The sequence below is a fragment of the Pyrus communis genome, chromosome 14 (genome assembly GCF_041283825.1).
Source record: "Pyrus communis isolate YQ-2024b chromosome 14, ASM4128382v1, whole genome shotgun sequence".
Lineage (NCBI taxonomy): Eukaryota > Viridiplantae > Streptophyta > Magnoliopsida > Rosales > Rosaceae > Pyrus > Pyrus communis.
In genome coordinates this window covers 14,714,882-14,734,000 of record NC_142578.1, presented here as the reverse complement: position 1 = coordinate 14,734,000, position 19,119 = coordinate 14,714,882, and the positions used below count along the sequence as shown (strand labels likewise).

At 38.0% G+C, this 19,119-nt stretch overlaps 2 protein-coding genes across 2 annotated transcripts; one reads left to right on the top strand and one right to left on the bottom strand.

The window, feature by feature from the left end:
- The first annotated feature begins 392 nt into the window (after positions 1-392).
- On the top strand, positions 393-6,151 carry LOC137713211 (myb family transcription factor PHL7). The gene is made up of 6 exons (XM_068452489.2): positions 393-858; positions 4,284-4,360; positions 4,448-4,490; positions 4,596-4,653; positions 4,825-4,894; positions 5,460-6,151. The coding sequence occupies exons 1-6, from the start codon at positions 645-647 to the stop codon at positions 5,868-5,870; spliced, it is 873 nt and encodes a 290-aa protein (XP_068308590.2). The 5' UTR covers positions 393-644; the 3' UTR covers positions 5,871-6,151.
- Positions 6,152-13,040: 6,889 nt separating this feature from the next.
- On the bottom strand, positions 13,041-18,741 carry HIT3 (HIS triad family protein 3). Its single transcript, XM_068451870.2, has 5 exons — positions 18,548-18,741; positions 18,377-18,434; positions 17,128-17,217; positions 13,376-13,493; positions 13,041-13,299 (listed from the first exon to the last, which is right to left on the bottom strand). Exons 1-5 carry the CDS (start codon positions 18,694-18,696, stop codon positions 13,232-13,234), a joined length of 483 nt encoding a protein of 160 aa, XP_068307971.2. The 5' UTR covers positions 18,697-18,741; the 3' UTR covers positions 13,041-13,231.
- Positions 18,742-19,119: the final 378 nt, after the last annotated feature.

The following is a 19,119-nucleotide window of genomic DNA, read 5'->3' as shown; positions in this document are numbered from 1 at the left end:
AGTAACCGTTGAGATCTAACGGACCGTGGGAAGCCACGTGGCTTCCCAACGGTAACTGACAAACTTTTTTTTTTCTAATTTTTGTGTCGGCAACGCGCCCCCACGCGTGAGTGGGGTGCACGCGCCTGACACAAAAAAAATTTAATATTCCCTGACGCCAGGCTGACGTCAGCCTGACGTCACATAGCCCTCAGACTCTTGAGCTGGCAATTCGCCACGGGCCCGGAACTCGGGCCTTCACCTTCGGTCGGGCTAGCCCACGCTGGAGCCCTCCCACCGGCCCTCGGGCCCTTGTTTTCTCCACTGTCCCCCGAGGCAAACCCGCTGGGCTTGCTCTAATGACTTGTTTTAACGTGCTTTTAAAATGAGTTTTACTCCCACCGCCTAAAGGTGAAGGGTGACAGATACGCGCGGTTTGGGTTTGAGAAGGCAGAGGCAAATATTACGAAAAGCATTTTTGTCCTGGCTTCCGACCTTACCTGTGTATCCATCGTCCACACGCGCCGTTTGACTAAATTGCAGGCCTCCAATCCAGTCCAGTCCAATGAGAGACAGATAAGCGTCCAATTTCAACTCCCTCAACAGAATCTTATGATCGCCTCTCTCTCTCCGATTGGGTGTTGTAACTGGACAGAGTCTTGAACATGTATCACGCCAAGAAGTTCTCGACGGCGAGCTTGGTCCCGCACAAACCCCAGAGCTCGGAAGAGCTTGCGATCGTCGGGGCTGTCAGCGGCGGTTCCTCCGCCAAAAGTCCAACGCCTTCTGGCGGGGGAAGCGGGAAGCAGCGGCTCCGCTGGACTTCAGATCTCCACGACCGCTTCGTGGATGCCATTACTCAGCTTGGCGGACCAGATAGTGGGTATTTTCTTTTCAGTAAACGTTTTATTTCCTGTGTTTTTAATATTTATGTCCTTTGTTTCCATTGCAATTTTGACATGGCCCTTCCTTAAAACTGAACCAGTCCTTCAATTGAATCGGTTTCCTCGAATTTTTCCTTAGTTTTTTAGAAGAATTTTTAATTATCCTGTATTTTTTTTCTCATTTCTGCCTTCTTTGTAGTTGATTTGTAAAGATATAAGATCGTAGACAAATTTTTTTGTGGAGTTTAACCTCCAAAATTTGTTAAACCTCTAATACGACGACAAGAATTCATGCTCTTTTTTATCCAAATCATGTTCATGCTCTTTTTTATCCAAATCATGTTCATACTCAGCCGCTTTGGGCCTCTTTGATAGCCACTATGCTTCTGGTTTTAATATTTTGTGTTTTTAGTTAAAGATAGGGGGGAAATGTATGGGAAAAGGAGGGGAAGAGGTAGCCGAGGGGGTTGAGGAGGGGAAGAGGTAGCCGGGGGGTTGAGGAGGGGAAGAGGTAGCCCGGGGGGTTGAGGAGGGGAAGGTTGAAGGAACCACTTATGATGATCTGGTGCAAGGTTGAAGGAACCCTTGCACTGGATGTAACCAATCTCTTCCCTAATCAATTTTATGCAGTAAAGGGAGTCTACCAGTTGTGGCCTCTGCTATTGTCTTATGGACCCGAAAGCAGTAGAGTGACCAATCTGTGGGATTCCAGTGATTCACTTCCTTCTCGCTGGAGCTGAGTAAGATACTCTCTTCCTTTGGCATCATGATTGTGGCCACCAATGGTCACAGCATAGGATCCGGATGCGTTCTAAATATTTCTGACTGAAAGAAATTACATTTATTTTGCTCATTTCCATCACAAGGTGCAGGGCTGTCCACGCTACTGACTCTTTTAATGATTTCGTTTATTATCTTGTTCTTCTCTAAGTTTACGATTCTCACCTGGGTCGGACTTCTCATAAATCATGGTTATAATCTGGGCACGAAGTTGCACTATTGGTAGAGCATTCTGTTTAGGCAACTTCGGTCGTTCAACCAGTTGTGAATGATTGGCCATTTGTTTGGGGAGCATTGTCTTTTATGATCATGGCCTCCACTTGTCCCCGCAATCCTTACTTGTATATTGGTACTCTAGTGGCTCCCTCATAGGTCAGGGTACTGGAAATACTACCCAACTTATATTATCTTGTATAAAGGTCCAAAGACATGTGATCTGGAGGTTCTCAGTAAAGATTTGTTTCGACCGCTTAATTTTTCTGCTTTGTCTTGTGTTTGGACCTGCGGAGGATTCTGCAACCATACTTGAAACTGGTCCTCCTTAGGTCTGCACAACCATCTGCTCCTGTGAGCACTTTGACCATGCCTTTTAAGATTAATAAGGAAAGAAGAAAACCATTATTGAGCAGTTACTCCTGCTGCTCTGCTACCACTTTCATGTTGAACTTTCTATCGTGCTGTTGCTTGGTAGACTGGGTGGCGCAAAGTTCCAACTGATAGAACTGTCAATGTCATTACCAGTTCCTCAATATTTAAATGATGCTTGCGGAATATTATAGTTTTCAAGTTTGAAAGGTCCTCATTGTTTTTATTTAAAGGGAAAGTCAGAGTTTATAACTTTGTCTTGCAATTCACATTGTTTTGTCAGTTTTTAAACAGCAGGATTCATGATTAGTTTTCTTTCGAAAGTGAACTCCTCGTTCAATAATTTTGTACAGTTTTATTTTGGGAGTTTTAATGAAAAGGGCTTCTATAATAATTTTCTTAACCAAAAGCATTATAATAACTTTATTTAATGAAAAAGACAGAAAGCTTCAATGAAAAAGGCTTCTCTAAACTTTTTTAAAACTAAAAGCACCCTAATAACTTTATTTAATGAAAAGGACACAAATTACATACATCAAACCCTAAATATTGAAACTCCCACTCTGATAATTATTATCATCATCACCTTCTTTTCATATTATATGTGCCATCTTGAATTAGTTTATTAATTCACCTTAATTTCATTCCATATAATATCCTCTAATTGCACTTATATTCGTACGTACTGCCATTGAATAGTAACTGTCACCAGCAAGAATTATGAGTATAATATATGTATGTATAGGTGTTATAAATGAATTATATTATATATTACATACAAAGTTTTGAAGCCCTTTTCATTAATTTTCCTTTTTATGTTTAATGTTTTGTTAGGGTGCTGTTATTGGCGCTCTAAAATTTGAAAGAAAAATACTCTTATGAGGAGTGCACAATGAATTTTTTGGAGTTTCAATAACAACACCTTTTAATTATGTTTCTTATGAAATAAAAGGAAATATTCAAATTGTTCTTTGTTTGTTAATATCGTAACTGACTCTATTTAGTTGTCCACTTTAAAATCCTAGGTTGAATCAAAGTCAGAGTTTTTGGAGAGATATTAATTTATTTTTGTCCAGCGTATTTTTATTTTTCACTATGTGGTAGTTAGAACTTTGTTAAATTGTAGTACTGTTTTTTGTGTGGATATTTTGCTATTGTGATGTACTTTTTGTTAAATTGTAGTTAGAACTTTGTTAAATTGCTGGCAGTAAACTCGCTCAGGCATAACCGTGTTTTTTATTGTTTGATGAAGAGCCAAGGAAGTTGTGTTGAACCATTAATTCCATTGTTTTTCTCATCTTCACATATCTTCTGTATTATTTACTACAGGTAACCATCTATAGTCTAGCAAAGAATTTAAATTATCATGTTGTACTGTAAGGTACACATTCGTGTGGGTAGTTAATCGTATAATTAACCCCGTCTTGAATTTCTAGGACTAGGAGGTTTTAACTATTCACTGGGATTTATTGTGTGATGGTTACTGTTGCTTTCTGTTAATTTATTTTGAGGAATTCTGATTGATATTGGTCATTTGAATATTTCTCATAGACTTGAGTGTAATGATTCTGTATTTTCTAAATCAACTTTTGATTCCTTATCGACGACTTGTACATTTCTTTTGAGTTAATAAATCGAAAAAAAAAATTGAAAAAATAAATGCTCTCCCAGCATTTTTTTTTCTCAGCTGTGGTTTACTTATTTCATCTACTTGCTCTTTGATTCATTAAATAATAATGAGTGCTTGATCTTATATTCGTAATTCTGTTTAAGGATTGATTGTCTTTAAATTTTTAATTCTTATTGAAGTGGATGTGTTTTGATTTACATGTGGTAGCTAATCATGCTTTGCAAGCTCACGAAAAAATGTAGGACTGGATTAAATTGTCCAATACTTCATTTGTGGCGTGTGGTCCAAGGGACAAATCAGTCCCACAACACTGGGATTGGTGAAATTTTTTTCCATTTCTGCTCCCACTCAAACTAGTGTTTCTAATTGCATTCGTGTATCCTTAATATACTTCACATATGTTCATTTTTTCCAATTCTCTTTAGGGGCAACACCTAAAGGTGTTCTGAGAGTGATGGGTGTTCCCGGACTAACTATTTATCATGTGAAAAGCCATTTACAGGTGTGGGTTTCCTTGCTACACTATATTACATATTTAGGGAGATTTATATGTTCTTATTTTTAACAATGCAATTATTCTTTTGTATAGAAGTATCGACTTGCAAAGTACCTGCCAGAGTCTCCAGCTGATGGTAAAGGCTTCTCCCTACATCCATATATTTTATTTCAGCAATAGAAAACTTGTTTGTACCTAATGAAAATATGAATTTGAATGGAGTACTGTTTCTGACTTATAGGTTCTAAGGACGAGAAGAAGGGTTCTGGAGACAGCCTCTCTTGTTCAGATTCTTCTCCGTGGGTACCTTTTCCTTTACCTTATATTGGTTATACCTCTGTTTATGAACACTTTTTGTCTCTTAAGCTTTAATGACCAATCTCATCATTTTCTTTACTTGCAAAATCATCTCTCTCATGCATATTAATGACTCCGCATCTAACGTGCCATAAAATCTTTGAATTGCTCAGCGGAGTGCAAATTAATGAGGCATTGAGGATGCAGATGGAAGTTCAGAAGCGTCTTCATGAACAGCTTGAGGTAAAGTCTCTTTTTCTCACTTCACCTTACATTGCTGGAAGAGGGATGTAGTCTGGCCTGCAAAATCTTCTCACTTCACCATACATTCCTAGAATAATAAATTAAGGGTTTTTATCACAAATGGTCCTTGAGATTGATCAAACCCATCATTTTGGTCCTTCACTTTCACAATCAATCAATGTCGTCTCTGACATTCACTACTGCACATTAATTTGGTCCTTCCATTAAGTTTCCGTCAACTATTCTGTTAGTTTGTATGTGGGACCTACAAATCCAATGAAATGGTGACACGTGGATTACACAAAAATAAGGGGTTTTATCGCAAATGACCCCTGACATTGATCCAACTCCTCATTTTGGTCCTTGAGTTTCAAAAATCAATACATTTGGTCCCTGACCTTCAATACCGCACGTCAAGTGCAAGTGTTAAGTATGACAAAAGCTTGTAATAAGCTGCTCTTGTATGCGATGTATTGTTATGGTTATTGTCATGTTGTTCTGGTCTGTGTCTAGACATGTGTGGGCTATACTAAGAATTTTACTAATGTCTGAAAAACCGATTCAGGTTCAAAGACAGTTGCAAATGAGAATAGAAGCTCAGGGAAAATACTTGCAGAAGATCATTGAAGAGCAGCAAAAGCTTGGTGGTGCACTCAAAGCGTCAGATGCGTTACCATCAGCTGAGGATAAGCAGAAGCCAGCTCAGTTTGAGACAACGGGAGATGCATTGACCACACCCTCATCTCCCCATAAGAAACAAAGGGTGGATGACCCATTGCCTGACAGTTACGCCACATCTAATCTGCCTCTAAAAGCTGACCAGAAGAACGAATTTGTGGGTCAGTGGGATCGAGACCTGTATGGCAGTGATGGCGGATATGGATTTGGCTTGCAAACAGAGTTTAAAGAAACAGATGGCGGTGCTGAGCAGAAATCGCCTATGGAGTTAGATGCCTTGTGTGGTTCAAAACAATAGGAAGGAATCACCATTGTTGGTAGTCATTTATGAAGCAGCATTGTGCAATTAATTAGAAACCCTGTTATGTATACCGCATAAATATACATGCGATCGATTTGTAATTATACAATGTATTAATTTGCCTCTCTAGTGTATAAGTAGCATGTAAGCTCCAACTCCCCAAAACATAATTTTGTTTAGTTAGTTGAAGTTCTCTCATCGACGTTGAAGTGAGTGATTGTTTTAGATGATGTTTTTGCAAATATTCAGGAAGACATTGTTGCATTTCACTTTGAAAATGTGCGTGCTGCTATTGTCGTTTTAGGTACTATCTCCTGGATTTCTACTTCGGTTTTTTTTTTCGGTTGGATTAAGAATCCAAATTCCGCTTGTTTAACAAAAGGTCTATTATATTAACATCTCACAAATTGTTGAATGCATGCCATGTTTGCATCTCACGTTTGCTTTTTCAATTAAATATTATCTTAATACACTCTCACATACTTTCCTATAATACCCTCGCACCCCACAAACTCAACATACATCTTACATTTTCTACTTACACTCTACATTCTTCACATCCAGACAGTGTTATTTCTGTAATTTTGAAGTAATGGTCATCCCAGAGTCAAGAAAGAACATTTCAAAGTCAAGTAATGGCGATCTACCGAGGAGTCTCCATCAGCCGAGGATAAGAACATTTCAACGTAACATGGTGACAAAAGAAGGGAACAAAAAACTACCACTATTTTAAAGAATATGCTGTAAGGTCTGTCATACTATGTCAAATATGTAGTTGAACTCGTGTGGACAAAACATAATATCCTTTCTTTTCTTTTTTTTTGTCATATGATAGATTTTGACAGATTAGATGTTAAATTAGCTACCGACAGGGTTTGAACCCATGCCGTCATGCAAAGAGCTAAACACCTTTCCACCACTGCTGTAAAAGGAGACTTGCAACCAAAAAAAAAAAAACATAATATCCTTCGATACAACTAAACTACAAAGAAGCATGAAACTAGGAGCTTCAAGATACATATTAAATATGTTTAACTGAAAAGAAAGCAGGAGATGCTAAACGGACACAGCTTTAGCAAACGAAAGGCCTCCTATGAAACCTGCTATAGGCAGGCTAAAATAACGCAGGTTATCATAACCCATAAATATTTGCAGTGACACACCCCAACCGAGATCAGGGCGTGCTGGCCGCCACGCGGAGGTGACGTAACCATGTGCACGTGCGGAAGCTAATAAAATAGTAATATAAAAAGTACGAATAATTAAAAACTAGCATACAAAGTAATAACATAAGTGCTAGCGTAAGTGAGACACAAGTTCAGAGCAATAAGTCTACAGCAGTCCAAAAGAAAAAGATGCGACAACAGTACACCCGAAGGTGACCCTACGCTGGTGAATGTCTGTCAGAAATGCCGGGAAAGCCCTCTGGGAAACCACCGAACCTGCTAGACAACTAGAACCTGGAGGGGCGCAAAACAAAAGCGTGAGTGGGTAAAAACAAAGCTTTTCGAAAACCATTTAGTAAAATGCATTCTAACCCCTCGCCGTAAAACCTGTATACTTCCCAGAAAATAAACATATATACGTATGTATAGATATGCCAATCATGCTCAAGGATATGCCATGTCAAAACCTCATAATGAAATGCAAGTGCTCAGGTATAAATCATATCAATAACATATAATCTGGCAGCCGGAGTCACCTAATGTGACCTGTACGGCTGCATATAGAGCTCAAATCTCAAACTCAATAACTAAACCTGCCCATGAGTCGGAACCACCTAAAGTGGTCTGTACGACAGGCCTGGGTGTAACATATATATATACGCTCAAGTGCTACGATCACGTGAAGACTGTGCGAATAATCGCGGGTCACCTACGAGTCGGAACCACCTAATGTGGTCTGTACGACAGGATTGTGCACCTAACTTGGATCCAAGCTGAGCGTGTGGTGCGGGAGGTGAACATCACGTGAAGGACTATGCCCTACTCTGGGCGGGAGCACTAACACCGGGGGTGCAGGTTATGAGCTCTCTAAGCATCTCAAACCACTACTGAATATAAACATGAATAACACTTACCTGGCACTTACCTATGCGTCCACAGCACCCAATATGCATATGTATATATAACCAATTTATAATGCAACTAACGACGCATAAACAATGATAATGTAATGCATGGCATATAACTAATAAATATTTAAATCAATTTCTGGGAAAATCTAGTATATAGGTATATACGGAAAACCAAAAGCCCACTCACTGGTATGTGGAAGGGTCGTAGCTCCCCTGCCTCGAGTGACCACGCTCGTCCTCGGGATACGTATCACCTATATGCGAAACAACTACAAAAACGTTAATTTTAAAGCACATAACCAACTTCTCGTAATAACTTCTCATACATTGCTCAAATTGGACAAATGAATATACCAACGTGCTCTACACAACCTCAGGATCACGCCCAAATTTTTAGAAAAATTTTCCACCGCCGCACGCGCCCCCACGCGCCGGCCAAGGCACGTGCCTGGCACACTGACGGCGTCAACTGACGCCGTAGGGAATATTCCGTTAGTTCTAACGGATTCCGTCAACGGCGTCAGGAATATTCCGTCTCCTTCCCCGGCGAACCTCCGGCGCCGGAAAACTGGAAAAATTTCAGACGTTGATATCTCGTTCGTTTTTCACCCAAATTTGACAAATTTACTACCAATTTAAAGCTTAGACCTAGGAGAACACGAATATACCACTTTTAAGGGTTAAAAACCACGAGATCTCACCTGTCACCACACTCCAATTCCGGCCAACTTCGAATACGGCGATCCCGACGTCCAATTCCTTCAAACGAACTACTCCGAGACTCCTTGGGACCTCACCAAGCTACCTACAAGCTTCATTTTCCCTAAAACGTGAGAAATCACGTGTGCATGAATAGTACCCCAAATCGGACTTCGTGAAATCAACGTGAAAACGGTGGTTTTCTTACCTGAAAATGGTACAGCTGCACTCCTCCCAGCCTCACGAGCTCGAATGTGGCCTTGGTTCCCTCGATTTGTAAAGGTTTGATAGGTTTTGGGTGTGTGTCCGTACATATATGGTGAAAGGGAAGGGAAACGGGGCTCGGGACAAATTGTTGATGTATATTTCCTTCCTAATGCTAGAATATATTTAGTATAATGGCACAAGCAAGGGTGTCGAATCCACAGGGACTAATTGGACCTATGTAACTACTTGTTTTGCAAGAACTCTAAGAAATGAATCAAACTAAACAAACTAGGCAGATTTGGAAATAAATCAAACTAGTCTAAATAGACAGATTTGTTATTGTAACTTGAAAGCATGTGAAAATGAAGTAAACACAAATAAATGAATCAACAACTAATGTAATGGGGTAGTATCAATGGAAATGAAGCTAGGGATTCGGTTTCACCATTGCTCAACTAAGTCCATGTTTGTCAAGTTAGTTTATACTCATTCATCTACCTATTTCTTGAGTTTGTTTCACTTGGATATGATCAACCATATGATGTGTGGATTTGATCAAATGTCTCTAATCATGAACCTAATTGTGATGTGCAACTTTGGTTCATAATCAAGATTATGTAATGTACAAGAAACTTTCATAAAACCAAAGGGAATAACTCGGCAGGATGTGTGCTAAACACTCCCTTCATTCATTCACATATCTACCAAGATTATGCATGATGTGTGTCTTAATCTTGGCTACACAACTTAGTGATTAATTCAAATGATGATCAAACATTAAAATCAACACACTAAGTCACCATTAAATCAGAGAATGAAACAAGAAATAGATGGACAAACTGAGCATTCTAACTTAATTACATGGCAAACTTTGCAAGGTTACATCGAATCCCTAGAGGAGGATTAGTTACACTTCATGTTTACAAAGATTTAACATAAAAATAAATAACATGAGTGAACATAAGATTAAGAAGGAGAAACCCTTGAAGCAAAACTGATGTTGAAGTCCTTGAAGAGTTCCTTGGTGTTGCTTCTCCAAATGTGGTGCGGATGAAGGTAGAATGGCTTGGTTGAATGGTTTCTGCCCTTGGGACAGAAAATGGACAGAGAATGGAGTGAATATGGGAGAGGTTATGGGTGTGTGGAAGAGAATGGATAGTTTCTGTGAGATGGAGAGAGTATCGAATGTAATGGGATGGAGAGGGAGAATGAGAGTGAAATGATGGACAGGAAATGGAGCAAATAGAGTGTGTGTAATGGAATGGATCCGAGAGAGGAATGAGTGAGTCTCCCTTAGTAAATTTCTGAATGTGGCTCTCACATTCAGATTGGATCTCTATCTGCACAAGTGACATGGAATAGCATCAAATGAGCTGGAATTGAATGGGTTTCTGAGGTGTTGTTCTCACGGCATGGACAAGGTCTGCAAAGGTGTGGTTTGTTTAATCAAAATGCATGTGCCCTTGCTGCAACAAGTGAGTGGAATCTGCCAAGGAGAATTGTTTGTACAAATTCTGGAAGGGTGAAGAAAGCACACGGCATGGAATGATGGAATGAGTGAATTTCTGGAATAAAGGATGCAAGGAATGGACATGATCTGCAGGTATGTGGTTATTTAATCCAAGATACATGTGCAAAGTCTGCCACAAGGGAGTGGACAATCTGAAACTAGTTAGAATAATCTGGAATTGGGTATGGGAGTGCACGGGATGAACATGAAGGAATTGGAAATGCAAAGGTGATTTGTTTCGGTGGTGGAAGTGCATAAGGGAGCAGGAAATGGCATGTGTTTCTGAGCATGTGGCTATTTTAATTGACTCATGCATGTGGATTTCTGCAAGGCTTGATTAGAATCACTCAATATGGCCGAATTGCACCACTTAACACTTCTACATCATTTCTTGAAATTCCAGCAGTCAAACGTTTCCTAGGTTCTTCATTTGGACTTCAATTTAACTCCCTAGAATCCTCTCCACGTTTGGAATAACGCACAGCTACCAAAAGGAATGGTTTTTACTTCATTTGCCTTCCCTTTGATCCAACTACACACTCAACTGCACACTAACACCAAATAATGTAAAACGCAACTAGTTCAATCCAAAAACATCACAAAGACGCCAAATAAGGAATATATAAATGCATGCAAAAAGAGACTTATCACAAATCCCAGAGAAAGGGACAGAGGGTTAGGGAGAGTGACAGTGTGAGTGTGTGGCCCAACACATGCCAACACCACACAAAACAACCAATAAACGTAAAAGAATCAAACTAGGGGCAATTTCGTCTTTTCACACGTACGTTTTGATATTTTCGGGACGGGCTATCACATGCAGGACATTAGAAAGGCTTAAATAACACAAGCTTATATATTAAGGAACGCAGGTATAGTGGTAAGCATAATCAAGCTTAAATAAATACCGATGTTTTTTCTAAAAAAATAATAATAATAAAATAAAAACACCGATGTCGTTGAAATCACATGACAATGAAATATATGAGGTCTTACCTCATTTGAACCTTCCAAAATGTCGATTTCGTGTTCCATTCGTCAAAATTAATTTTTCTCAATCAACGTGTTTGTAGTTTCATTGGTTAGGATTTTGTTCTACAATTGAGGGTGAGCGGAGTTTTGAGAGTTTAAGAAAATAAATAATATGTTAAAAGTGATTTGGAGATTTTTTTTTCTTTCTTTTTTTTTAAACCTTATAAGATCAAAATTGTCATTACATAATAGGATACATAAGTCATTTAATATTTAAGTACCTAATCTATTGAACATTTCAAACAAATTCCCAATCTATTGAAAATGTCACATCCATTAAGTCCCAGTTAATTTTTCAATCATAAATTATATTCAAAACCCACCAACTGGGTATATCATGATCAACATCAATATTAGTTGCCTAAAAATCTAATTTCAAACATAAATTATATTATTTAGAACCCAATGATGAGACGGGTATTGAATGAAATTGAAAATGGACCCAATTTCAAGGAGCTTATTTTTACTCATGTAATTTCCTCATTTGCCGATTATCAGCTTGGAACGCTTCAAATTCTTCTTTATGGGAGATGAAGATGGTGGTAGCCGCATCATAGCGGTGCATACCATTTTCCGCAACCTCTATGACCTTCTTCTTAATGTTGGCAGCTTGAATTGTAGGGTGCATAGACTTAGTGGTTTTGTTTTGGGTTTGGAGGTGCTGGTCTGATGGGGGTGGTGGTGACTGTTAGTTGGCAGAGGCTATGCTTTCATGACCTTCTATTGATTTCGGAGACAAAGGAAGCCATAGTTCATTTAACAAATTTTTAAATGGAATTTTAACAGATATGACATTTTCAATTGATTAAATACTTATTTAGAATGTTTAAAAATGTTGAAACCAATAAGAAATGACGCTAAGAAGTTGAGTTTTAGGTACTTGTATTCAACATAATGTGGCTGTGATTTCATATTATTTTTCTTTGCAATTTCTCTATTGTGGCTGTGATTTGACTTCTGAATTTATATAGATATGCTGATTGCACCTTGATCAGTAGATTAGTCTTTAATTTTCTTATGAATACAAAGTGTCTTCCTCTTTGTTTTTCCGTTGTCCCTATGGATAAGGAATTAAAATGTCCGCATTTGGTGAAAGGTCCATTAAAAAAAAATCTAAGATAGTACGTTCAAAAATCAATTTAAGGAAAAATTAACATAAAAAAAAAAAAATATATATATATATATATATATATATATATTGCAAAATCAAATTACTATATAAATAAATACATACAACCCCATATAGAGCCCAAAAAAAAATAACCCCTCATTAGAAGAGATTCTTTTATAAAGCCCAAAAGATTCCTAGGACTCTAAAATAGGCTTATCCACCACTTTTCCAGCCTCATATAAAACCCCTCCTTGAAGATGCTCTTATTGCAACTAATGAGTTGAGCATCAAAAGAGGGCTAAGAAGGAGGTTGGATTTGGCTAGCCTGATGCCCTTCAGCCAAATAATGGCATGGTGAGCTCCACATAATATAGTCCAATCATCAATTGGAGAAGAGTTTTTTGACAAATCAGACCATTTTTTGGCTTTGGACCCTCAGCCCTCTCCATTCGAGATGGCCTAATATTTCTTGGATAAATCTTTGACAGCACATCTGTAATTCATGTTCTTAAGGAGAAACCGAAAGCAAAATATGTAACATGGCCACATTAATTTATTCTAGTTCAATAGTTTTAAGAGAGAAGGTTTATAACAGGTTCCAGATCTCCACTACCATTAGGAACTACTAGTTACCATGTCAATATAATCTTCACAAACACAATCCCCATGGAAATCTTGTTGGACCCCTCATAATCAATATAAGCACATCGAAAACGTACGCATTATCCCGGTGGCCAGTTCATTTGCCGTCCTCCAAGCAGATGGATGTGAAGGTGATAAACCGATTGACCTGCAGGAAGACATCGCTCAGCATAGACTTAATGATATGTCAATCCCAAGTATTCAGAGTAAGAAATAACACGCACATCCGTTTGGGCCATCGTTGATCACAATCCTGAAGCCATCATCAAGACCCTCCTGCTTGGCAATCAGCTTGGCTGCGTACAGAAGCTGACCAAGAATCTCAGTGTGTCTCTCCTCCGCCTGGAAAGCAAAAACGAACCAATAAAACATTAAATTCCGCCACTGTGTCATCCGTCAATTATGAACTGAAAAATTACAAGGCTAAATGAGCTTATGCTCGTACAAAATTTACAACTTGTAAAGGGAAACTCAACCCAAGAAAAGAAACGTTGATAGATCGCCACAAAAATCCCATTTCATACAACATTTGATGTTCTTCTAATGTTTTTAGAAAAATTAAACCTTGCTAATCATGTTTCCCACCCGTACATAATTTTATACAGATAAAGCATACACTGTTTGGAGAGGGAATGATGCTGCAAGCAGCTTACTGCAGTCAAAGTTTAAATCATATTTTATTATTTTCCTTTTTCGTTGCAGGAACATATAACTGCTAAAATCATTACAAGATAACATTATTTTATAAAATAAAAAATCACTCGCATACAAACACCATAATATTGCAAGATATATATGAAATAGTGACGGGGGAGCATAGTTCAAACTATGATACGACTACCAAGCACCACATGATTAACAGGTTAAGAGACTATATTCTAGTGTGAGGCAGTTCACACGAGTATTTTTAGGTCAACCGTCAACTGCTTCGGAGCCTTATATTCACTGTCTTTGAATCTTTTTATATCACAGGATAAACATCGTAAGTTTCCTCAATTATGTCTATTTGAAATCCTTAAATGTATCAATAACTAACTTGGATATTCAACCATACAAATATAAACAACTCCTATAGAAAGGCTACAGTTAAACCTCTATAAATTAAGTCTTGGGACCAGGAAAATCTATTAGTTTAGGGGAATATTAAATAATCGATAAATCAATAATTTATTAATTTATTGATTAATTAACACTTATCAATTTATCAAGGTAATCAAAAAGTTAGAATTATCGTAATGGAATGGATGTAGAGGACCTCTTGAACTACCCTGGAGAAGACACAACTTCAGAGATGTTGACTGACAAGCAAATTATTGAGAGCGTCATGGGAAATGATCAAGATGATGAAGTCGAAGATGATAGTTCTACTATGGAGCCCGTTTCATGGAAAGAAGTTCTCAAAGCGATGATGATATTTAAGAATTTTTTGTTGCAATATGATTTATCGAGAGGGGTATTACGAGAGTCCAAGGGCTTAGTTCCACACCAAAAGAAATCTTGGTGGTGGAAGGAGGAGGTACAGACAAAGGTTAAGGTTAAGAAGGAATGTTGTAAAACCTTATACAAGGATAGGACCGATGAAAACGGTGAAAGGTATAGAATAGCGAAAAAGGAGGCAAAGAAAGCTGTCAGAAAAGCTAAGCTAGCGGCTTTTGACGATATGTATAAGCAACTAGATACTAAAGAAGGAGAGTTGGATATCTATAAACTAGCTAGAGCAAGGGAAAAGAAGACAAGGGACCTAAACCAAGTGAGGTGCATCAAGGATGAGAATGGAAAGATTCTTGCTACAGAGAACGAGGTCAAAGACAGATGAAGAGGTTATTTTCATAATCTTTTCAACGAAGGATATGAAGGGAGTACTTCTTTGGGGGAGTTAAGTAACTCAGAAGAGTGTAGAAACTACTCCTTTTACCACCGAATTAGGAAGGAAGAAGTGGTTGTAGCTTTGAAAAAGATGAAACATAGAAAAGCAGTGGTCCTAGATGATATACCGATCGAGGTGTGGAAAGTCTTAGGAGAGACGGGTATAGCATGGCTCACAGACCTTTTCAATAAGATTTTGAAAATGAAGAAGATGCCAAATGAGTGGCGAAAGAGCACTTTGGTGCCTATCTACAAGAATAAGGGCGACGTACAAAATTGCATGAACCATAGGGTTATTAAGTTAATGAATCATACAATGATGCTCTGGGAGAGAGACACGGGTCTCGAGCAACCAATTCGGTCTAGGGTGCTCAACCATGGAGACAATTTATCTCTTACAAAGATCGATGGAAAGATATAGAGATATGAAAAAGGATTTGCACATGGTCTTTATAGATTGGGAAAAAGCATATGATAGTCACAAGAGACATTCTTTGAAAGATTTTAGAGAATAAAGGAGTATGAGTAGCATATATCCAAGCTATAAAGGATATGTATGATGAAGTAAAGATTGCCGTAAGAACTCAAGAAGGACAAAGCGAAAGCTTCCCCTTAACTGTAGGGTTACATCAAGGCTCATCTTTAAGTCCTTACCTTTTTGCATTGGTAATGGATGAGTTAACGGAACATATTCAAGATGATATTCCTTAATGTATGCTTTTCGCAGACGATATAGTGTTGATAGATGAGACTCAGGAAGGAGTAAATGTGAAGCTTAACCTTTGGAGAAAATGTTCGACGATAAAGGTCTTCACCTAAGTCGGTCAAAGACAGAGTATATGAAGTGCAAGTTCAGTGCAAACAGAGGCTCAAATGAGTTAGGGGTGAGGATTGGAGACCAAGAAGTACCAAAGAGCAACCGCTTTCGCTACCTACGATCTATCTTGCAAAAGAACAGATAATTGGATAGAGTTCTCAACCATGGAATACAAGCTACATGGATGAAGTGGAAGACTGCATCCGGCATGTTGTCTGAACGTCGTATGCCACTAAAGCTCAAGGAAAATTTTTATAGGAAGACAATAAGGCTGACAATGCTTTATGGCGCAGAATGTTAGGCGGTAAAGCATCAATACGTACATAAAATGAGTGCAGCGGAGATGAGAATGCTTCGTTGGATGTGTGGGCACACGAGAAAGGATCAGATTAGGAATGAGGATATCCAAGGTAAAGTAGGAGTAGCCAAAATTGGTTTGGACATGTGAAACGAAGGCCTACTGACGCTACGGTTAGAAGATGTGATTACGGGACAGATGTTCAGGACCGAAAGGGTAGAGGAAGACTTAGGAAGACTTTGGAAGACTTGAGAGTACTTGGATCTGACAGAAGACGTGACACAGAACCAAGCGCAATGACGTTCTAGGATTCATATAGCCGACCCCACTTAGTGGGAAAAGGCTTTGTTGTTTTTGTTGCAGTATGAGAAGACCACACCAGAACTTATCATGTTAAGAAAAGTTAGAGATGAGATCCAAGGTGACATAAATTTCAAGAAACAAACAATGAATGAGTCATATTTTAAAAAGGCCTCATGGTCGAATCATAAGGAGTATGTATCATGAAATTATTAATTGATATACTGTGGGACCTATATAAACTTTTTTCAATGTGTTATCTTATAAACTTAGTGAATTATTAATTTAGCACGCTATCTAAAAAGTCTACCCTGACTGAACATTGGAGAGCAATGCATAGTGAAAGAAATCAAAATTTATGTGATTTCCCAATCATAGTGAAAAGGTCAATAATCTCCATGGGACGAAGCTCAGATACAATCACAAGAAAAGGGTATTAGGTTATCACAATTCACATACATAGATAAAATCCTGGTCAGATTTTCTATGCACAAATCCAGGGAAGGTTTTTTACCCTTCGAACGGTACCTCATTGAAGACATGATAGGGTGTCAGACAAGAAAGTTTCTAAAGTAATTCTAATATTCCCTCCGTAATTAAATAAAGAGCATTATTGCTTACTGTAATTTCTTATAGGGAGAAAGAGAGGAAATCCATAAACAAAAAACAAACAAAGAACGTTCAGTACCAAGTACCTTAGACAGTCCAGTTAAGCCATCTCTAACTTTGGGAATGATCAAAATGTGCGTTGGAGCTTGGGGATTAATGTCCCTAAAAGCAAGGACCTGTTCAAAGTAAAGAAAAACAAGAGGTAAGCAACCAGAAAAAGGAGAACCGTAAAATCAATAACATACATGAACCAGAAATAAGGTGACTGCATCAAAAACACACAGACGAAGATAAAACTGTACAACAGCTAACACAGCATTGAACTAACAAGATATTATATAATTATAAACATATTAATTTATAATACAGCCCAGGCTTAAGGAAGCTAGTGAATCTCCATGAATCACACTTGATAGGTCGCCTTCTCAAAACATTTGGAGGTCCATTGGAAAATCAGTTGCATCTCTCCACTATTAACCCAATTTTCCACTTTTAAGGGCCCATTCGGTAACGCTTGCCTCATTTTTTTTCCTTCCCAATTAGTGATAAAAGTAGTAAAAATGACAGAATAATGTGAGTAGAGATGATGGATGCGTGAGATTTGAAAATTTACAGAGACTGAACTTGAGTACTAAAAAGAAATTTTAGAGATGTTTGAAATTATAAAACATAATATTATATAAATTAAATTACATTTCAAAATTAATAGAAGAGTTAAATAAGGGCACGTTTGGTAGGCTAGACGGGATTGGACCTTAGGAATAGGATTGAATTGGCAGGGACTTGTAAGACAGGACTTGCAACCCATATATAAGGATAGGTTAGATAACCCACTCTATTGTGGATCCATAACCCATCTTGTCAAGTTGTGTCCATCTCACATTTTGACATAACAAACAACGGACTGGACTCAAGTCCATTTTAATTAATCACAACCTATCCCATCCAGCCCACCAAACGGAGCCTAATAGTATATCCGTCACAGGATCAGGATAGTTGCAACAAGTGTATAAACATAACAAATGGCAGCTTCTTTAGTTTAACACTTTTCAGCCCCAAACTTATAACCAAACAATGGGGATAATATAAAAACAAATTAGCTGAAATGATTAATTCACAAATCCCAATTGATGAACTCATCAAAATCAAATACTGTGAACATATCGAGCTAACATTGACGACATATCGATCAAATACTACAAAACAAACATTTCAGCAATCAGAATTTGTAATTCATCATTTAAGCAATTTTTCCAAAAAGCAAATAAATAAATTATAAATAAATAAATCAATAAAAGGAAAATTCAAAGATACACACTAGGGACTGGGGAGTACCTTGTCGTCCTCAAAAACCACCTTAGCCGGTATTTCCTTGTTGATTATCTTGTCAAATCTGCAAAACATAAACAAATAAATCGAATTAATCTAAATAAATCGAATTAATCAGACAGATTACATGATTTCTAAAACGTAAAATGAATCTGAATCAAAAGTGTTCGAAAATACATGGTGGGAGCATCGGAGGGAACGGCGGCGAGAGCGGCATCCTTCTCAGCCATGGGGTTCGGAGGAGTTCCAAAGTGAGAGCCTATTACTGCAAGCCGGCTGCTTTTATCAGACCTCGCACCTTCGATACTTTTCTCTCCCTTTTCCATCGCATGCCCTCGATTTTACTTTCTGCTCTGCATCGCTATTTGGTCACTACAGTCATTTCGTAACAATTACATTTCCTTTTTCTTTTCTTTTTTTTTTCCTTTTGTCACAAATGTCCTTCAAATCGGGACCTCTATCATTTTGGTCCCGGCGTGGCGTTATACATTAGACCTGATAATTCCTTATACGATATGTTAATACGACATGATTATTGTCAAACTCTTAACTTCACTCTACAATTTGTCTTTGAATTGAAACTCCTCCATAAAGTTGATTTATCCCTTAAAAATAAAAAATAAAAAAATTTCCTAAGTGGCCATATTTGGCTAAAGATAAGAAAAGTAATCAGGCTCGTTTAAAGCCAATTTCTTAACAAAACGTAGAGATAAATGATATAAAATAATAGGAAATAGTGCATTTATCAA